General features: G+C 43.3%; 1 protein-coding gene across 5 annotated transcripts in view; it reads right to left on the bottom strand.

Moving 5' to 3' along the window:
- Positions 1-669: 669 nt before the first annotated feature.
- Positions 670-22835, bottom strand: part of znf521 (zinc finger protein 521) — a 90366-nt gene continuing 68200 nt past the window's right edge. For all 5 annotated transcript variants that reach the window (XM_022758065.1, XM_022758066.1, XM_022758061.1 and 2 more), the window contains exons 6-8: positions 18955-19086; positions 12439-12554; positions 670-1409 (exon numbers count right to left, since the gene is read on the bottom strand). In XM_022758065.1, coding sequence (XP_022613786.1) covers positions 1380-1409; positions 12439-12554; positions 18955-19086 — 278 coding nt within the window. In that variant the 3' untranslated portion in view covers positions 670-1379. The remainder of the gene's footprint in view (positions 1410-12438; positions 12555-18954; positions 19087-22835) is intronic.

The raw sequence follows: 22835 nt of genomic DNA, 5'->3' as shown, positions 1-22835 counted from the left end.
TGTGCAACACAAAAAAAAACGAGGTCTGCCAAATACAGAACTCCATATTTGTACAATACATTTTAATAACATTGGAGATAACTGTCCATTAGCTGCAGGAGATGGTGATTTCCTGTAAACTGTGTACGAACAATTCTCAATCAAAATGTCAAAACATTAAAGTTTCATACAAAAGTGCATCTCAGGTTCAATGAATGCAAAACATTTACATAACAGAATGGTTTAAAGTTTTGTATGATGCCACAGTGGCTTCCAGCTTGAGCAGAGAGCAATGGGATACTGCAGAGAAACAAGAAGAGTACTCGGGCACTCTCCAGGAGAGCCAGGGAGTTTTGTAACTACGGTATATCCCCGAGAGAGACTGAAATTGCGTTCAATCTTCATGACCCCAAATCCAAATGGGTTTACTCCCCCATTGAAAAAAAATATGTAGAGATAACAAAAAAAAAATTCCAGTAATCTCCAGGCTTCAAAGAGCAGTAAACATTAACAACAGAAATGTACAGGTTGAGTCTGTGGGCTGGAGATTTCCCCATGCTCTGAGAGCCACATGGGAACTTCTGTTCACGAGCCAACCAGAGGAACTAGCCTTTTCCAAATCTGTGTCACTGCGTTTGCATATATCAGCATCCTGTCCTGTTTTTCTGTTCTCTGTGTTGTTTTTCCTCCCCCCCCCCCCCCCCCCTTTTCATCTGAACCCCAGCGCAGGCAGTGCAGATTAGTCGCACCGCTGTTCTCAGCTGGTCCTCTGGTAGCCATGTTACGACAGACACACAGACAAGATCTCAGCCTATGCTGGTGAATCAAGCTTTTCTATCCCATAATGATTGACCATGTCAGGATACAGAGTGACATACTGCGCAGTAGGAGTGGCGCTGATGAAAAGAGTCCTCCTGACAACACTTGCGGATTCCTACAGTTTCCTACACTCTCAGTGGCACCCTGTTTCTCCTTTACACAACTGGTTGAGTCCCATCTGGTCCGATTGACAATGTCATTGATCTTTTTTTTTCCCTTCTCTTTTTTGGACAAACATCTTGAACTGTACATTGGCAAATACTGTATAAGATTGCAATATAGCTGTAGTTAAGCAACACATGAAGAATTCTATGTACAAACAAGTTGGCTTTTTCTTTACTTTTGAAATAATGGTCAGTAAAGAACGGAGAGGGTTCTTTTATGTTCTTTCCCCCTCTTTCTTTTATTTTTCTTTGCTTTTCTTTTTTCTTGCTGTGGCGTGGTTCCTTGTGGTGTGACTGAATTGAAAGTTCAGTGCAAGACAGTCAGTGGAAAACTGCACTGACAGTAATTGGTGGTCAGACATTATTCTCTGCGTCATGTGGTCCTTGTTCTTGGCCACGGAGCTGATCTTTGCCATGTTAGCTGCTGTGCTGAGTCAACGTGTGGTTCTGCAAGGACACAAAAAGAAACAGGGGAAACATTATGATCACATATAACTGATGCATTTTTCATTTTCACTTCTTGCCTTTCATTAAACAGACATTATTCACCGTCCATATCAAGGCCACTAATGTTGCGCCTTACAAGTAATTTAAAATGCTAGGATTGACGGGCACCGTCTTTTGATTATCTTGACATTTGAACATCATCATTATTATGCTTTCATTATCCAGATCCAATTAACTTACACAGGAGTCAAACCTGTCTGTGGATCAATAGCAGTTGGCTGTGGGATTACGGACTGTTAAGTCCTGGTCTAACACAAAGGCACAAGACCACTGATAGATAACATCCCATTCCTCAGAAATCCTGCCTCCCGATCAAAGGCTGTGTCCATGGAAACAAATCCATAACAAGGCACTGACACACCTGATGGAATATCTTCCTTGGAGTCTTGTTTATCTAGTACCTACATGTATTGAATGGACTGCAAATACACTGCAGGAAAAAAAAAGTTGAGAAATAGCGGTGAGGTATTTTTTAAAAGGATCTGATCCTCCACACTTGTGTATATATGTAACGGTGCACAATTCGCTATGATGGGATAACACGCTGACAGCATCACTCTGTTTTGCTGTATCTCCCAAATTTATGCAGGCACACACACAGACCATTGAGAGTGGTTGTAGTGGGGCAGCTGTGCCAGGTTCTTTAAAGGGAGTGTGGACCAGGGGGTGTGTAACTGGTGTCCCTGGTGGGCTGAATCCAGGTCATCTTTTGAAGTGACTGCTAATCCCTTTAATGCAAACTACATGCCCCACTTGCTGCGCTCTGTTTAAAACACGGCCTTGGACTCTCTAAACTGGCATGGACTAGACACACCTGTCACAGAGTCATCAGCACGCATGCATGAGCAAATACACACACACGTCAGTGCACACAACATACATTTTCTCCAGCACAAAGGTACACAATTAAGTAAACAAGCACGTGAAATAACATTCTCACTGCTTTGCTAGTTTTTGAAATGTAACTGAGAGACAAAGACAACCTAAAATGATTACTGCAACCTCAGCGAGAAGGTTCAGCAAAGCAGTCACCTTCAGTGCTGTTGGTGCAGAGTCCCTCGGGCAGTGCTAGGAGATGACTATTAGCCCCCCTTGCATTCATTCCTTCCCTCTTTACCCTTTCGGCTGCTTCCATATAAAGCATTTAAACACCTCGACAGCTTTCCTTTCAGCTAGGGCGATTACTTCCCGACAGGTGGGGTAATAAGCTGTTTGACGGGGAGCAGCAGTGTGACCCCTGTAAGGGTTAGCATGGCTCGCCTGGGCCCTGCTCTCCCTTTTTTAAAGAGGTGGCCCCGGACAGCTCCTCTGCCTTCCTCTCTCCTCTCTTGCTGAAATAAAGCTCCTTTAAGTGAGTCTGGGAGGAGACTCCCCACGGGATGCTCTTTCTCTCTCTCTTTCTCCCTCTCTCTCTCTCCCCACCTCACCTCCTCCCCCACCTCACACTCCACCAACCCCCTACCCCCCGGTGAAGACATCCTTGGCGTTGCAGAGAAGGGACAGGAGCACGGCAACCTTATTAATGAATGCGGCCCATTACCCGTCAGCCTGGCTCCTCGGCGACTCCCAGAAGCCCCTGCAGTACGTGACTTCAAATGGCAGGATATTGACACGGGGAGAGCAAAGCGGCTAGGACTGAGTGTGTGTGTGTGTGTGTGTGTGTGTGCCCGTGTGTGTTTGTGTGCGTGTGTGTATGTGGAAGAGAGAGAAACAGAGAGAGAAAATTTGTGCTCAACTGAGTGTGCATGCCTTTGTGTGAGTGTGCCAGTGCGTCTAGGTGTGTGTGTGTATGTGTGTGTGTGTGTGTGTGTGTGTGTGTGTGTGTGTGTGTGTGTGTGTGTGTGTCTGTAGACCCCAAAGGAACGTAGCTCCTTGGATATAATGTAGGGCTCGTAACAGCTATTAGAGGGGAAAATAACCCCTCTGGGGAATGCCCCCCCCCCCTCTGCATGTCCCAGCTCTGTCTGACACACACTGCATTCTACCTTTTCCTTAAACATGCCAGGAGTTTTCTCACTGAGGGCTTTCTCAAGGACGGTGTTAAACGACTTCAGTGGCTGTGGCAGCCATGCAGACTAAAGGGAAATAGAGGAAAAGAGGGGGAAAAATGTTAAAAGAAAAATGAAACTGATACCTTTATCTCTGTGGATAGTGAACTCCACAGAGTAGCTATAAACTGTTCTGTGTATGAGTACAGAGGGTGGAAGGGAGGGAGAGGGGAGGGAGGGTGCAAATGCACTTTCCAATCTTCATCCTTGTCAAATTCTTCAAGTAGCTCTGCACCAGCACTGGATAAGTTAAATACCTACAGTATGCAACCACAAATATCAAATTAGATGTGAAACACACAATTCACACCTTACTCACAAAATTGTCCAATATGTCCAGCGCTCCATCAAGGAGGATGTCACTAATGGTGTCACACCAGAATCACTGCAATTTAGGATTAGATGCCCTCCATTAAGCCTTTTAGCTCTCATCCTAACTCCCTCCTTCAATGCCATCCTATTCCCCCTGAAACTCTGCCATTCCCCTTATCATCCATTTCCTTTCCTTCTATCCAACCCTTAATCTCCTCCTCGATCCTTTCAACCACCTGCTGGCCACACAGGCCTGCTGCAGGGCCCAGTTAGCAGCAGTATTCAGGTAAACCATAGCAGTCAATTCTCCACTAAATTAAATTTTGCTCTGATCAATAATGCGCACCCGCTTCTCCCTTATGAAGACTGGCTGCATTGGCTCGGAGCGAGCCTCTTCCTCCTCTCCTGTTCTCTCACCGGCTCTGTGCCACCATTAAACCACCACTTTCATCTGATTACATCACCCTACTGCAACGCCCTCAGGGGTAGTGGAAGAGGAGGGAGAACACCCGGCAGGGGTCTTGTGTACCCATGCAAACAGGTGCAATATGTCTTAGGAATTTAACGCCGCTACAGACAGGGAGAGGGTGAGAAAAAAATGGGGAATGATTGGGGAAGAGCAGAGAGTGGGAAAGTGCAAGTAGGCTGGGGAGTTGATTTATTAACTAATCATTCTTTATGTTGTTCCCCATTGCTCTGGTCTCCATCGATAGCACCCGGTCTCCAGTGAGGCAACAGAGGTGCATCTCTTACATCAGCTCTACAGAGGAAGACTGGTGGACTAGCAGACTCACTCGCTCTTTCATCTGATCTCGCTGTATTAAAGACAATCTTCACATTGTCCAACATCACAGAGAGAGGATGTAAAGCTTAATCGCAACGCTAACAATGTTTGATTAGCGTAATGTTAATACCTGCAGTGCACATGCTAAGTACATTGTGTCTGCTTCTCTCCTCTCACACCTGGTGTTATCCAGTATGTAACATTAAACCCAGGCTTTATTGAGTGGTTAAGGAGCTGAGTGAGCAATAACAGCTTTTTAAACCATGGCCTTTTCAAGGATTCTCGAAAAAACAGAGCAGTGTGCATTTTAAACAAGTGAACTTACCACAGTCTGTCGCATTATGTAACCCTCAAGTTTGATGTGCTATATCTTTGAATTATGCCAATCTATAGCTGATTATGTATCATGTTTACTGCATAGAAATGTACCTAATTGGTATTAGTGTATGAACTAACATTAATTAAAGGATGAATAGATGCACACACGTATACAAAGCTACAAATGCAGGTGAAAATGCTGTAATTACATTTTTTTATGACAGTGTTTGTTTTATTTCAGGATTCCTGATCGAAGTCCAATAAAGTAAAAACTGCAACACACAAAAAATAACTTAACTCACGCTCAATATGATAAGTTATAAACTTGCACAGTGTAACATAAAACTGTCTTTACTCTGAAGTGTAATTAATGTGTTACATGAAATAAAAAAAGCCAACAGTAAGACAGGAAGAACTGCAACTATAGAGCTGATTATGACACAGTTATTTACAATGGTTCATTCTGTGATTTAAAACACGAACACAACTTGAAATAAAACAGTCTAAGTGGGAGCAAAAAGTCACAATAGCATCTAAGATAGCAATAATACTGTAAATGTCCCAGTTAAGGACAGTTTGGGGTATTTGCTGGGAATATTGTGATCGTAAATTTTTCAGTACTGAGAAAGGAAGCTCTAACAAAAGGAAAACTTATAACAAAATGTCAAATCTAATAGCTATGTCTGTTGACATGCCAGTCGGTAATGCTTGAGTGAGTCAAGTGAGTGTTACTTACAGTAAAGATTACTCATTAGTGAAACAATTTAATTAGAAGAGTTAAGCACATTCATTTTAACCCCTGCAGCTAAAAGTGTCTTATTTAGTTTATCTATAATCAAAATTTGAAGGAAGGAGTCAAATTTGTAAACATCCCCCTCTAAGCTCTGATTAAAGGTCTTATCAGTCAGTCCCGAGTTTCGCTCTTACCCTGCATGGCTGACATACAGTAAGTCTGCATAGCTGCATCTGGAGCATGGGGAGTGTGCACAAAACCACTGAGACCTGTGCATACCCGTAGTCATCACTCAGGAATTTAATTAACGCGCCAGAGAACGTCACCTAATGATACTAAAACAAAGAACCTGTGGTCTTTCTTCGAGGGCTCCAAACTGCAGGGTGACTTTAAGTAAGGAAATCACTTGGATATTTAATGATTGAAAGATGAACAATGGACTTCCATCAGTAATGACTCCGCTGCGAGTTGGGTTATTTGTGAAAATCCTGCCAACATGTGAAGTGTTTTTCTTATTGTTCAAAACTGCTGCAGTGAAAGACAAGAGGGCTACATTCTGCCTTGATTTTTAATGGTGTGTTGAACTCGGTCCAGTATTGACTCAATCCTCCCTTTGTGCATTCCCTACTGTTGACCAGTCCACTGAGGGAGTAATCCTTTCCTGCTTTGACCTCAGGCCAGGCTTACTGCTGGCTAGTTTAGCCAATGAAGAACACAATCAAATAAATAAATAATACAGCAGTTGGCATTCTCCACAGTCATCACTTATCAGGCCGTAGGGAGGGTTGACCCCAAACACTGTTGTGCCACAACCGGCCCTGTCTCCTTGGTAACAGACTGTCTTGTTTGAAGTGAGGTGCCCGGGGAGTCATGGTCATACAGTAACAGCACTAGGCAATGGCGGAGTTGACAACAGCAATAGTTTTCAATGTCTTCCATGTGTGTCATTTCACGTCCGCTCATATTCACACTGAATGCTTGTAAAAAAAAAAAAAAATTATAATAAATCCATAATGCTTGAAATGCTTTGATTAGACATCTAACTACCCCGACCGAGTACTTCTGAGGTGTAACCGGAGATGACGGACCACCCTTTTTGAGGGCTAGTGTTTTGTAGCTCCAAATGATACTCATTACCTTGTCTAAGTAGACAAGTGAATGGTACTAGAAACACACTATGCAGTGATCCCGCTGTTTGACTGAGGTAGCAAAACAACTGCACAACTGCTGTGTTATTATGGGGCCTCATTAAGTGAGGAGAGAGTGGGAGACGGGGGGAGGAGGGAGAGAGGGAAAGCAATAGAGAGAGGGCCAGCGAGAGGGAGAGAAAAGAAAGGAAGAAAAAAAAACACAAGAGAGCGATACAAACTGTATTCTGAGGTGATAGCAACACACAGATGCCTTTCCAGCCAAAATGAAGACTATGACTAAAGAACCCAATTAAGGGCTTTCTTTGGGGAGCCATCTTGGGAGGGGGATGGGTCTTCCTGGGACATGAGCCCTGGGCTACATCCTCTAATTAGACAGAGCGAGGGGGGAGGATCTCTGCCTGTCACTGGGAGGGAGATGGGGTCCATGGGGTTCCACATGTCAGTCCCAGAAACAAAACACAATTACTCTCACATTTAACCACTTCAGTCAGGGACAGACTTTGACTAGGGATGCTACAGAGCATCCGACCCCCCTCCCTTTCGTGTGCCACTTCACAAATGCGGATAGTTTTGAGGACTAAATTTTCTCTCCTGCATTTCCACACATCTGTGAGAAAGCAAGAGCTGAACTGCACGCTCATGTTTTCCCACTGAAATGGAGGAGCGATTCAGAAAATTAGCTTTTAATTGTCCCACAATTGGTGTCATTCAGCAGCCTTTTCCAAAACTGAAGAGTTAAATTACTTTGGTGTTGCGATGTGTGAATATGAAAATTCGAGAGGGAATAATTGTTCTAATGCTGTTTATTTTGGCCTCTGCTGCATTTTGTTAACATCAACAGCATAAGAGACACTTGAAAATCAATTCACTACAGGCAGTAAATTAAACCTGTAGTGAATTTCCTGAGAAGCCCTTAAAATGGTTTTTATCAAAGTTGCAGGAAAAGTCAACTAAGAAAAGTAAAGGAGACATGTTTCAGGGAGAGATCCAGTGATGGATTCTAGCACTGTACACCAAGCGCCTACTCTTTGTTTGGATTTAACTTTCCCCAGTGGTGAAACAGAGGAAAAAGAAAAAAAAGAACAGCTCAAAGGCTTCTGGGAGTTTTTGTCATGTCTCCCTCCAGACAATGTGTTTGCATGCACATATCAGACCCTGGGAGAGACAGAGACAAAGACAAATACATACAGCACGCACACAGATGTGTACACACAAACACATTTTCACGCACACGCGCACGCACACAGAGAGAGAGAATATCCTCCCAGGATCATTAGGTCTGTCATGCTGTCTAATTCTGATCCACCTACAAAACTAGAACACTACTATTGTGATACATCACTAGTCATCTAAGGGTGTTTATGTCCCCATTTACAGTGCAAAGCAGTGTGTGTACAGTGTTGCACATAATTATAAATAAGCTTAAATATTAATGATGTTGCCTCACAAGCAGCTGTTTTTTTTTTCTTTCTAATTCACTGTTCTTTTATTTTGTAGCGCAACTTTTTGAAATGGTGACAGAAATCTGAGCACCTGGGGTGATGAAGAAAAAAACAAGTTGTCATATAAAAGGAAATAAATATATATACAACTTTCAAAAGCATGAAGAGCTGTCACACTTGGCAGATCAAGATATTCAGAGGAAATGGGGTGTTTGAGAGCCACTTAGGGACAAACACGCGAAGCTTTGCTTTTGTACGACACGTTTGGGACACGGGGCAGTTGGGGCGTTTTCGGGGGCATATTTTAAAATTCATAAAAAAGAAAAAAAGAAAAAAAAAAGAAAGAAAAACTTCTGGGGATTTAGGTCTTTATATTGAAGATATAGAATAGAATAAACTTTAGCAATTCCTTGCATTATAATATGATAATAATAACATTATATGCATGCATTTCACTGATTTCTGTGGATACGTTTAACCCATTTCCTGCACTTGTTTCCTCTATTGCCCTTTCTCTCGCTCGTCCTCCCTCCTTCCTCTCAGACTGTCCATTTCTTGCTATCCTCTGTCTTGGACCGATGTTACGACATGCAAAGCTGTTTACACTGACCTGGTGACCGTGAAGCCTATAAATATGCTTAATTAAAACAGTGGAATTGGTCACAGCTTGGCAATAATGGCTATCACACAGGGAGAGGAGAATCTCATTTGTGTGGGGAAGTAGAACATGATGCAGATGTGCTCTTGTCACTTTCAGCACTCATTAAGGCCAGGGAGCTTTGGATTGTCTTTGAAGGAATCCTTTTAAAAGACACTCCAATTAAGGTACGTGTCCTGCGGGCGTCTGACGAGAGGGAGAAGTCATACAGTACCCCAGTCCTTCCACTCCTCCGTCGATCGCGGCACGACTTAACACATGACTTACAATCTCGTGTCACTTCCAAGGAATGATAATGAAATTGGAGGATGGAGGGAATAAAAGACAGCCCAGCTTAAAAGGAACAAGGGAATCTCACACAGAAAATGTCATCTTCACTGTTGTGTAACTTCAATCTCATTGTCTTGTCTTTGGAGGAAATGGGATCATTGGGAGAGAAGCCTCCGATTGCAGCTCTCCAGTACAACGCGTCGCTGGAGGAGCCGAACTTGTGCGTTTCCTCACAAATGAACTGCGCTCAGAGAAATGTCAGATTTAAGCTGTGGCTAATACTGTGTATCCATCAGTTAATGAATCTGGTTAATTAATCCAGCCTAGAAGCATTGTCAGTGGCTCAGTTCCTTCTGCAATGTGAAAAGCTACTGTATCTGAAGCCAACGCAAAGGGAAGAGGAAGTTTATTATCAAGTTTCACATTGAAATGTGGCCTTCGCAAGAACCCAGGGACATTTTTTTTCCCCTAACAAGGGGACAGCTGCTTTTAAAATGAGGGGACGGTGGGTTTTATTTGGGTGAGAGTATATAGTGAAGCTTTGCCTTGTAGTTGCTGAAGGGGTGGGCAGCAGTTGAGGGTCAGAGAGAGCACTGCAGAGCCAGCCCACTTGCCCTCCCCATCAGCACCTCATGAAATATCTAGACTTTGCTCCATATTTTAATAGGGTGAGGGAGAGGGATGCGCAGGGTGGAGGCTGTGTGAGTGTGTGTGTGTGTGTGTGTGANCCCTCCCCATCAGCACCTCATGAAATATCTAGACTTTGCTCCATATTTTAATAGGGTGAGGGAGAGGGATGCGCAGGGTGGAGGCTGTGTGAGTGTGTGTGTGTGTGTGTGTGTGTGTGATAGTGGAGGGGAGTCCTCTGGAGAGTGTTGAGGAGGATGGTGGTCTATGCATCTCAGTGCTTTTTTTTTTTTATTTTGTCTGTGAAAGAAAGAGGAAAGAGAAAAATGGAGGGAGAGAGAGGGAGAGCAGGAGAGATTATTCTCCTTTGGAATCTGGATTCTGGGGCACACAGGCCCAGGAGTCAGTCAATCTGGCTGGTCTGAGGGGGGCGGCTGGGCGGGGGGTCCTGGGAGGGCTGATTAGACGGATGCTCTCCCATCATCCATCTCGACAGGCTGGCGAAAATTGGCTAGCCCCTCGCAGGGTAGAGTTCATGGGGGGAGGCGGTGGGGGAGGATGTGGAGCGGTGCACTGGATACCTGTCACAGCCTTTGGTCTGTTTCAGGATCTCAGCAGCAAATTAATAAAATATCGTTCCTGCTTCCCTTTACCTGCCGTGGCAGCTCTCCCTCTCGCCGCTCCTTCTCCCAGCTTGCACTGGCCCTTTGACCCCTCCGACTACTGTGAGAGATGAGGAGCCCAGGCAGCCGGCGAGCGGGCCAGAGTGTCAGGGAGAAATAGGGAGAAACTCCAAACTCAAGACCCAGCAAAGAGAGAGAGCTTCCACTTCTCTCGCTGCTGGAAGACAGCTCCACTTCAGACAGACTGACAAACGACTGCCCCGTGTCAGTGAGACATTTTGAAGTGTGATGCATGGGAAATGGCAACTGCAAACAAACAACAACTTAAAAACAAGACTCCAACCTGCACTGTTTGTTGAAGACTTTAACTATAGATATAGAAAAAGGCAAATCTGACATTACTAAGTTCAGGAGTTGCATCCTAAAATAAAGATGGACCTTTGAAAAAACCCAAAACCTAAAATAGCTTTGCTCTGGTCACAGTAGAAATCAGGATTTTTCTGTGGATGTGACAAGAAACCGCATATGTACTTGTACTCTATATGCACTATGAAGTACTAGGAGAGAGTGTGAGCATGCATTCACATGGGACTGCCTTTAGAGCATGGCACAGGTTGAGCATAATGATCGTCTTATCCCCCAAGCTCGCTCCTGCTCTCCTTTCATAACCCCCTGTTTCACAACAAAGTGCCATAGGTCTTTCATGTTCTGCTCTTGTCTCTTCACACAGAGTGTAAAACAATATAATCATGCATGAAACAACACCTGCGGGAGGTGGAGATCACTTCATTCCAAAAAATGTCAAACAAAAAAAGTAGGAAAACATCCCCAGGTTATTTGAGATTGTTTACAGGTACCTGCAACAACCCTTGCTATATAGAGAACACTCGTACCAATGAGGGATGAAATTGTGATAAATAGGAGGCCTTGGCATGAATGAAAAGACTCCACGTTGGCAGTCTGGTGGAGCGCGAGGCTTGTTAAATAACCTTCTCTGTGTTGGAGTTGCATGTTGGCGGATCAGGACGTGTTTTATTCATGGTTGCGGTGCTCAAATGACCAGCAGATAATGATCACATTCACCTTCCTCCTGGCAGACACACGCCTCTGTGTTTACAACCTGAATCTCAATATGAAAATCGTTGCCGATCAATAGGCAGCCAAGCCCTGGGTACTTCCTCTGGCTACCTGCTAATACATAGTGCTGCTAATCCAAGTTTCAGATAGCTGTACTTGGAAGACGTGGTCAGGAGCTATTCGTTTCTTTCTGTGCTTTAGGCAAATTAAGAATAATTTCAGTGATTGGATTGAACATGATGGTTACAGACTACTCATATTTTAATGATGTAGTTTCAAAAGGTAATAGAAAAAGATCTGGATATGAGAAGTGTGCCATGTGTACGGTAGAGAATCCCCCAAACAAAACAGAGCTGCTTGAAAACACCACCACAGTGAAATAATATAATAAGGTCTGTTTCATTTTTTCAGGTTCTCCAAGGACCGCAGAAAAAGATTGCTAGAAAATGGATTATCTCTCTAACATTGCGAGTTCATAAGTCCAACTACTAACTTTGTTGAAGGGCAGATACGGTCTCCCAGAGGACAAAGCTCATATTTAGCCATGAGGCCTCCTCTGTGATTAGGAGGGGAGATGCAGGCATATTGACTCAACCGTGTTTTTGCCTCTGCACTGTATGTAATTACAGCTTCAAAAACGAACATTCCACTAATCCTCTAATTCCAGATATTTTAGTGCTCTGCTGGTCTAATAAGCAAATCAAATCATATCTGCACATCACAAATGAGTTTTGGAAACGGTCTGAAATAATTCCTTCTGAGTCTCTCACCCCAGCCGGGATAGGAGGGGATGGCTGGAGTGAGCAGTGAGCGGTGTTTAGTGTTTGTTAAGCTGTCATGTGTGATTAGCGGTCGCAGTTTCTGCTAGTGTGCCCCCCCACCCTTTTTTTTTTTTTTTTTTTGCTCCACCAACCCCCGAGGCTCACCTGTAACTCTGTCTGGAAGAAGAACTTCTGTGGGCACTGCGAGCAGTCGTAGATCTTATCCTCCTGGCCGTGGGCAGAGAAGATGTGCTGCTGGAGCTTATTGGCCTGGACAAACACTGTTCACATGCAGGGAAAAGGAGACACAGGGACGGAGAGGAAATTCATAAATGTTAGTACAAATTTTACAGCCTTTCCAAGTGTTGTGTTTCCAAAAAAAAAAAAAAAAATGTCACTGTAAGATGCCTCTGCTCTTTCTCCTCTTCTGTGGTAAATTAGAGTCGGGCCTTATTGCCTGCATTGAGGGAACAAAGGCAACATCGACATTGCATTTGCCTGAATAAAAACTGAAGAAAGACTATGTCAAATGGCAAGGACAATTACTTAATTATAAACAAATGAGTGCACTATCAACAATAGAAAAAACAAAAACGTTTGTTATGAAATGTATAATTGAAAAAAAGGAGAACAATATAGATGTTAAAAGTGAAACTAGAGTGGTCATATTCATGGCACTAGAGCTAGCGAATGTATAATGTTTTGGGAATAATGATGCTCTTTATTTAGCTCTACTGTGGGGACAACAAGCCAGAAAATAAACAACCACAAAAATTTGGCATGGCTTCAAGTGCAAAACATGGCCTCCATTAGTCTACATCGCTAATTATATTGACAATATAAATATTCATGGTGTTGCACTACTTATTCATGCAGACCCAGACTGCATTCACCATCATATAAACACACAACTCGCTGGCACTTAAAACATATACCATGCATTTGTGCTTTAATTAAGCCATAGTCCACGCTTGAAAGCTAAGGGGATGCAATTGTGTGCGTCTTGAGTGCATGTGTCTTGCATGTGTGGGTGTCTAAGGATGTGTGTGTGTGTGTGTGTGTGTGTGTGTGTCTCTGCCCTCTCCAAGGAGCACTTCAAACATGCCGTTTGTTATCCCAGACCCTTGTGCTTTAAGGATGGCTGTCTAATCTCAAAGGTCTGGATGCTCTGGAAAAGTTAGCATGTGGGGGCTTCATTTGAATTTCTTACAGCTCAAAATAACTTTTCTTCTAATGCGTGCACCATGGGGCCACAAGGAGAGGGAGGGGGGGAAAAAAGCACAGCCACAAAAGGTGAGGTGTCTGTTGGAGATGGCTTTGGGGTCGCAGCAGCCCCGTGGCGGGGCTCTGCAACATTAACGTGTCCCAATTTGGGTTCACCTGGGAGAGCGGTTATTAATTATTGAGCTGCGTACACTTGAGACGCACTCGGCTTCATTGAATGTCACACTCCTGACCTGGGAAATAAAAGTTTAGATCCAAAGTAGACACACTGTGGTGATGCTTTCAGACTGCTAATGCCTGGGTGACAGCTGTCTCTGGAACATGGCAGCCTGTTAACCAGAAATGAACAAACCTCCTCTAATGAACAAACAACAACTCCATGGTCCATTTCTGAAACTAATGACCACAGCAATATGAAGACAAACATAATTGCAGATAGATGGCTGGTTTCGCAGTCCGTTACAAAACATTTCAGCTCAAGGTTAAGGCCTCGGCTATCATGCATATTTGTTATGCTCCAAAAACTATGACAATTTTCCTTGTGGGGAATAAATGTTCGGAAAGAAAAAAAAAAAGCACTGATAAACAATAGCTTTTTTTCTTTAGCTGTGTTTTATCTGCATATACTGTACAGAAGCAGGTCACAGCAGCTGCAGGAAGCCTTCATTATGTCTTTGGCTAGAGGAGAAAAAAGTCAATACAGCAAAAATAAAAATGGATTTGAGACTTGGGGGGCCTTCAAATACTGTACAATAGGGCTAAACACAACTGAGATGTCATGATAGCTGTTTTTCCCTGTTTACACGTGTATCTGGTCCAGTTCCAGTAAGAGACACATTTAATCAGCTGTGCATTTATCAAATTATATTCACAGCCAGAGTGCTTGAGTGCCAGTGCCTAAAATGCAGTAATGGCACCTTCAAGCCTCCTGTAAGACCAATAAATTCTGGCTAGACTAAAGCAAAGATGTAAATGAGAGCTCCACAACTTTCTTTAGCTAATTTATACAATTCACTTTTGACATCTTTAAAAGCTTGGGATCGCTAAACTTCAGAGTTTGCTGATATAAACTGTGGTAATCGTTTAATTAGTGGTGAGAGTTGCAATTTAGACGCTTTGTTTTGTGTTCATCATCGTTCATCAAATTAGCATGCAACTAGTAATGAAGGGATAAGCTGAGACGGGCAATGGAGGGACATTGTATTGGCATTTGGCAGCATGAGTCACATATGAAAAATGCTATTGCAATGCCCATTTAGAGGAGGAAGAGAGACATGTCCTCCTAGAGGGTTAAAATGAGGACATAGAGAAACGGGGAAGAAATAATCCAAAACCACATCCAAACAGGATCAGTGGCTGGCCATTGTGTCTCTCCCTGCTGAGAATGAGAGAGAATAAGAGCGAGAGAGAGAGCAAGAAGGAGAGAGAGAGAGAGAGAGAGAGAGAGAGAGAAAGAGAGAGAGAGAGAGGGGGAGAGAGAGAGAACTTTGTGGAGTTTGTTGGCCATGGAGCCAGAGCGGAGCTGAACAGAGCGCTGAGCCGGGTTGAGCGTCAGGGGTGTCAGGGCTGAGGGGGCTGAGGGGCCAAGGTCTCCTCGCTGTGGGGGATATTAAGCCCTCTGATTAGATCTCAGGGGCCGCCCATGGCAGACGTCTCCTTTACTACAGGCCCCAGCTCATCTTTATTTTGGCAGGGTGGTGCTCTCTGCAGGCTGCACTGCACCAATACTAAGCTGTTTGTGCAGGGAGGAAAAAAAAGTTTATCCTTTTTTCCCCCTTTCTCCTTTTCATTTATTTATTCGTCTAGCCTACATGTGTTCGTCTCTGCTTAATCTAAGAGTTCACAATGCAGAGGCTGATCCAAGGTTTCTAAGGCAGCACAAACAAGTTGGCTGTGGAAGTTGATTCGGTGCTATAAGCTAAAAACTACTAATTTTGAGTTAAAGCTAAGCCTCTGTCAGTTTTTTTGGATGTAAGCTGCCATAATTCTAACATCACACACGAACAGAATGTGGGCAGCAACTAAACAAAAAACTAATTAAACTACTGTATTTGTCAGACTCTTGCAGATTTGAAAGCAGTGCATCCTGTAGTTTTTCAAGTTTGTACTTCATGCTGTGACATAAGTAAAAAAAAAAAAAAAAGTGTATACACACACACATACACACACACATACAAACACGTACGACTTTCATCAGGCACACTTTCTTCTGTTTTGTTTGTCTTAAGCACATATTCCCAATCACAATTTCCACACCAGCCCTCACTACTGCTCCTAAGGGTGCAGGCAGACACTTCTAGCTGCAGGCTCCCCCACTTCTGAAACCTGTCAAATCTGTCCTGAGAGAGTCAGCCTCTCTCTCATCATCCAGGGGCTTATGGACCTCTCTCCATTTACCCTCCCTCCCCTACACAGTTCTCTTTTCCTCCTCCTCTTCCCTACTTTCATCTCACATCCAAACTTGCCAGTTGCAACCTTCTCAGCTTCCTCCAAGTTTTGTCTCCCTTTCTCCTCTATTTTGTCTCCCCCTCATCTGCTGCCTATGACTTACTTTTCCCCCATACTTTCCTCCGGTCTGTTCTGTGGTATGATTTGTCCTCTCTCTCGTTCCCTTTGGTACAGATTGAGGATAATCAGGTGTGTCAAAGAATGAAAGTCACTTCCTGCCTCCCACTGAGCTTTAGGTCATGGGTGGGCAGATCAAACTAAAACACAATCACGATCTTTTAAACAAAGAGTAACCTTGTTAATCACGTGAACTCAATGACCCGACCGCTATCATTGCTGCCACCTAGTTTGATCAAAGTTTTACTTTTATGTTTAGACTCATTATGTTGATTGCTTTTAACTCGCGATGATTCATCGACAGCATCTCATCCACATCGTCTAAACAAAAAGCAGAATTTAGATCATAGAGAATTAAGACGTCTCCATGTACGAAACAACCCCATAAGTATAAGCAGCTTATTACGACCCATAGTTATGTTTTACTGTCAGGCGACCTCGAGCAGCTGGGTGAAGTCGTATATTGAGGAAAGTGGAAAAACCTTTTTTTTTTTTATGTCCAGTGATGGAAAGTAACTATGTGCATTTACTGAAGTACTGTATTCACAGCTTCAGAGTACTTGTAATTTACATGAGCTTTATACTTCGACTCAACTACATTTCAGGGAGAAAAATTATTGTTTTTCCTTTCCTCATATCATTTACTTTGTGAATGAACATATTACATACAAGCCATATGATCATCCTAAAGAAAATGATGCACTGTTATTGATTAAACTATCACACAGTATAAATGAGTTAACCTAGCATCACTTTGAGCGAGCTGCAACATAAAAATGCTGCTTTCGTGTTAATGCATAATAATCCAATTATATACAATAGATACATGTATATGGGTAAGTAAGAGTATTTTTATTTGTACATCTTATATTTACTGCTTGACAATACTTTCACTTCAATCCTGTCCGGTCAGGTATCTTGAGTTCTGTGTGTGGTTAGGTTTCACAAATGATTGTAGTTTTGGTTGTGTTAATAAAATAATCACGTCTTGTCTTGTGCTTTAAGTCAGTGTTGACTTCTTCAATATTTAATAGAGACCACCATCTTTCCCTGACCTTAACCAAGCGCTGTGATTGCCTAAACATCACCATAAAAACTTAATTATGCTTTCATTGCAGATATTGTAGGAAAACTAATGAAGTAACTACAGAGCATTCAGTTTTCACATTATGCAGCTTGCCAGATAAGTTAATGAACATTTTGTTAGTGTTGATAAAAAAGAAAAAAAAACAAAACATTTGCATAGCTTTATGTTTCCTTCAAAACATATATGCTGTTACACAATAGCAGTATATTAATATCATTTCTGGGAGACTCTGCTGCGTAAACATTTGAATAAAGATCTCGGTGTGGAGTCTTTTAACTTTCGCGTATTATTATGAAAAAGAAGCCTGAAAACATTGCATACATTTATTACACAATAGACTGTTAGTTTGCTTATGTTAGGGTGTTAAACTAGTGTCTTTTCTCTAATTTATGCCAGGCTCAACTTGAAGAAATATATTCAAGGACAGCTGTCAGCCAGTCTCTCAGTTCCTCCTTTTCCTCTGAGTGCTCTGACTTCAGTCTGCCTGTCCCCTGCATCCCCAACAGAGGGAGGCCTTTCAGTCCATCCTAGCCTGCCTTCCCAGCTACTACAGGCCTTCGCCCATCTGTCTGTCTGCTCTGCGACCACTGTCCTGAGGGTGTACTCTGTCTCTCCCTCCTCCCCTCTCCCTCCCAGCATCCCTCTCTCTCATGTGCCGTGATCGATATGGACGCGGAGGGAGAGGGGGGACCTGTCTGTCAAAGCCGGCGGTGGAAAATGAAGGCTCAGATGAAGGAGGCATGCTCTGTATATTAAATGCCCAGACCCCTGTGAGGGGTGGAGGTGGGGGAGGTGGGGTGCGTCGAGGAGGGGATATATCAATAGGCTTCTGCTAAAAGAGAGATAAGGCCAAAACAGCGATGAGGGAAGTAGAACGGAGTAGAGGGAGGGGGAGGAGAGAGAGGGAGAGAGGAAAATGAATACGGAGCTCAGTGGTGAGGCGGATGAAGAGGTAAAAATGCGAACAAAGATATTTGAGCAAAATGCAAAATGGGAGGTAATGATGTTAATTGATATAACAAGTGCAGGAGAGACAAATGAGTTTTTTTTTTTGGGTGATGGGCTGACGGGGGATTCGGGGGATGCGGGGGATGTGGGGGATGTGGCGGCGTTGGGGTGGGGGCCAGGAAGCGCAAGCGAGGGAAATGAGCTGAGGACCCAAAAAGTGCGAGGAAGAGTAAAGAGCTGAGAAGGGAGAAAGAGTGAAGAGCTGAAGTTAACGACTTTGCAGATTTCATTATAGAGATAGTTAACCCTGTTGACACTGAAGGAGGGCACTATCCTCTCAGGAGGAGTCCGGTCCTTCCACCTCCACGCACAGAGACAGATGAGATCATTACAGCTATCAGCACCACTGCCATCCACAATTAGCACATCTCCTTTTCTTTCCCCACTCCTCCATCCCCCCATCTCGCCTCTGCTCACACTGTCTTCCCCCCTGCTCTCTCCCCCCCTCTCACCTCATGACACTTCTTTGGCCTTGATTTGGAGGCAATTTGACTAAATAAAAAGCCACATGCAGCAAACTACTCTGAGCTTTAGCCGACCTGCTTGCTTGACATTTACCAACTCATTTAGAAACCATTTACCTTTTCACACTGGAAAAAAAAAGAGGCTTGGAATGCAAAGCTTTGCATATTGAGAATGTAAATGTTTCAGGAAAGTTAACATGTGCACAAAAAGTAACTCTGCCTTTCTAATCTTTTTATCAGTTCATTGGGTTGTAAATCCGTGACACACACACACACACACACACACACACACACACACACACGCCTGCACTTAAATACATGCACAATACACACCTGTAAAGCAGACAGGACACTTGAAGGTTCCTCCCATGCCCTCAAAGCTGTGCTCGATGAGGTGGCATTGAAGCTTCGCTGGTGAGTCGAATGACTGACTACAGAGCTTGCATTCATGGTTCAATCCTTCCTCTGTAGAGAAGAAACACACACAAAAAAAAAAAAAAAAAAACAGAAAATCATAAAAGGGGAAATAAGCAGAGTGTGAATAGCAGAGGTCTCACTCACACTTGTTTTTCTTTTTCTGCTTTACTTTACTCTTTCACAATTCAAATTCGACAAATTTGTGGCAAAGACTCCCGCCTGCAATTTTCATGACTCAGACAGGAAATAATATGACGTGTGATCTGCTCCCATCAGGCATAAATTGGATGACCAGAAGGGGTCCTAATCGCTCAGACGAGGCCTTTTACTTTGAACATGGCGAGCGTCATCTTTTTGATTAACTTACATGCAAAATAATCTATTTTTAGCGACTTCAAATTAAAACAGATTTGAAGAAAGACAAAATGAAGGACCAGTCATTTGTGCTTTGCAGAAGATGAATCAAGAATATATATCAAGAATTGGCAAATTGCCTCATTTAAAACAGGGCAGAGGGTTATTACTGTTACTGAGAGGACAAAAAATGATTGAAAAATAGTTTCTCCCAATCATGTCATCACTTCTTCAGTGTGCATAAACTGACTGTCAAGGCTGCCAAAACACTCTCCCCATTGAAACATCCTCACATGTCAACATTTTTAATACAGTGATACGACAGTTATTTCAAGCAAGACAGAGTCCCAGTTTATCTGCTTGGCATTAGAATTCCCCACACATCTATCTTGACATTAAACTACCTCAGCCATGGCCGGAGATAGCTTAAATAAATGTCGTTCAGACTGCGAACCTGCATGCTCATTTGCAGCGCAACGATCTGCTGACTCAGACTTCCAGAGAACTGCCCATCTCCTGTGCGTCAATAAACGGCCTATAGACTCTGCCATGGGGCAGGACTAGTGCTCGATCAAGCTCCTGCCAAGCCCGACATTAGGGCCAGCTACTGCAAGGGGAGGGGGGGTGGGGCGTATGCACCAGGGACTCATCTAGAGTTTATCCCAGGTCTCTACAGCCCAGTACCCACCACATAGGCCCTGGGTACCAAAAAGCACAAAAACACAATCCACCTAACCAGCTGTGCCCGGCTCGAGTCCTGGAGGAACCAAAGCAGAGGGTTAATCGAAGGTGCTTTAGGCAAATCTGGCAAAACAAGTGCACTGGAAAACAGTGCAGGAAGACACATTCTGGTTTGTTATTCTTGTCTGCTCACTCACCGACAACTTTATATTTTTTTTAATTAGTTTTAAAAGCTGTTTAATAAAAAACACTATATACATATATATATATATATATAGTAATATTGTGTGTGTGTGTATATAAATATACACACACAATATTACTTTATCAAGAATGTAATATTTCTGCCTATATCAATCATTTTTCTGAACTATTTGCCATATGCATGATGGACCTTGTCACTTGATGAGAGGTATGAGAAATAGGCAGCACAGTATCTCACCTATAGATTTACACTATAATAGTGACAAATGGAACCCGGTGACCTCTGATATTCTAGGAAGAGAAAGGAATGGAAACATCTCGTGCAGTGCCAAAAGAAACAGCGTGGGCGTACACATATTGAACTTTTTACTGTAACATATCACCACATGTTCTTTTACAAGCTTTTCTCAATAACATAAACATATGGCAAGGTATATCACATAAGGTGGCGTCTCCAGAAAATGAAAACAAACCACAAGTTGTCGAGTATACAGACTACATTCCCTCACGACTGTCTGGCAAAAAGGTAAAGGCCGATCAAAGCAGCTCATGGTTGTCTGAAAGGGAAAGACTCGACAGTGCGTTCTGCAATCATGCATTCGACAGGTGAGATACTCTGTAGCCTACATGCGCGTCTGAGCGTAGCAGCAGGCATCAGCGAAAGAGGGGGGAGGAGGATAGCACGAGAGCATCCACATAGCCGTGCAAGAGGATCACTGCCCTCTTTGATCACCATTCTGTTTGCTTATCTGTGTGAGGGTGTACACTAAGGTCAAGCTTGCTGCAGGGTTCACAGATCTGTTCCTCTGCCATATGTGCAGCCCTCATTTGACCCCAGTGCACAACGCTGTCCCTTTGGAGACCTGGCCTGCTTCATTATGCAGATAACTCTGCACCTGCCTGACCGACCTTGTGTGTGTGCGTGTGTGTGTTTATGTCTGTGAGCAGGTGCATCGGGGGAAACGGCAAAAAGATATAAATATAGTATATGCTTCAAATTTGAGGGATAAGGCTGATGTTATTCTATATCTTTCTTGATGTCATCAAATCCCATTAATAGAACAAAACCAACAATGTGTTAGTCTGTCTCTTAATACTTCCCTATACCCTGCTGTTTCTCTTGGCTCCAAGCCCACTCATTCTTATTGAAGATGCAAACATTTAAAAGCAGAGTATTTTCCTAAAATAGACGGGCATTGTACTTTTTTTTTTATACCAAACATTACTAAAAAACGTGTAAATCAAAAATTTGTTGTGAACTATTTTTCGTGGATTAATACACATTTGGCGCTTTAGCATGGTGCATGTAGCTCATTGATTAATAGTTTTTGAATGGCAGCAGTCTGTGGCGCATGAGGAATGAGCTACACTGACAATACTTGTTAGTTATATTAATTTAGTGTGACTTTTAATGGGATTCATTGACAAAAAAAAATGAAATTAGAATATATATAGGCTAATCCCAGATGAATATACAGTATATATAGTACATAATTCAACTACATGCTTCATATATTTACATAAAGCCCTAAACTGAAAGAGTGCTGCGTAATATATAAATAAACATAAACAGATGGAAAGAAAAAAAGAGCTTGAGAGAGGAACAGAGGTTTGACTCTGAGTGTATTATGAGCAGTCTGTGCAGGGCTGGGTTTCTATTCAGCAGTGTAACAGGGGTTGAATCAGGCTGGCAGCCTGTTTCTTAGTGAGAGCCAAGGGAGGAAGTCAGCTCGTTCGCCCCTACAGCTGCCTCATTGGGCTGAGGTCACTTCCTGTCGCTACCCCAGCCCTTCTCCAGGGCTGCCCAATCAGCATGGCCCTGCGTGAGCCCCCACCCCTCTCTATGCACTGAGCAGACTCTGGATATAGTTACAGGGCCACAGGGGACTGTCAGCTCTCTCTCTCTCTCTTTCTCTCCCTCCTCCCACTCTCTGTTTCCAAGTCTCCCGAGTGTTCTCCGCTGCCACCACCCTGTCCCTCTGCACTCCTAAGAAAATCCTTTAGATGAGAACTGCTCCTGTGCCTGCTCCCTCTAAGCATCCCTGACACCAGCAAAGTAAGCCCATCTGCATATCCACAGGGCCTCGCGTTCCTGTTGCTCATGGTTTATGTATTTCACAGCTCCTTAAAACACAAACGCCTAATATCTCTCCCATGTGGAGGACAGGAGAGGGAGAGAGGAAAAAACTACTCTCAGAAAGAATGGTCTTTATTTCTCCGTGCTGTTTACTTCTTCATCCGGGCTGAAGTTCATGTGCTGTTGAAGGTTGTTTGGGACGCTGGGGCTTGCAGGTTTGTCTTGCATAGTTTAGTGAACTCTTTATGTAACAACGACACAGCTGCAGCATATTGAATTCTGTCAGTTTAAGGCAGGGGTAAAGGTGTCAAGGAATTTGATAGAGACGTCTTACTTTGCTTAAGAGTGTAAAAGACTGAAACTAAAGTAACTCAAGACAGTCTAACTTTCTGATAATGGTGTGTAGTTAAGTATAAGGCAGGGCATTGCTTAATTAAAAACACTCCCTCAGCTTATTCCGTTCCAACACCCCCCCCCCCCC

Source organism: Seriola dumerili, unplaced genomic scaffold, assembly GCF_002260705.1.
Source record: "Seriola dumerili isolate Sdu_G_001 unplaced genomic scaffold, Sdu_1.0 BDQW01000291.1, whole genome shotgun sequence".
Lineage (NCBI taxonomy): Eukaryota > Metazoa > Chordata > Actinopteri > Carangiformes > Carangidae > Seriola > Seriola dumerili.
The sequence above is the reverse complement of the archived record's forward strand: the minus strand, read 5'-3'. Positions and strand labels throughout refer to the sequence as shown.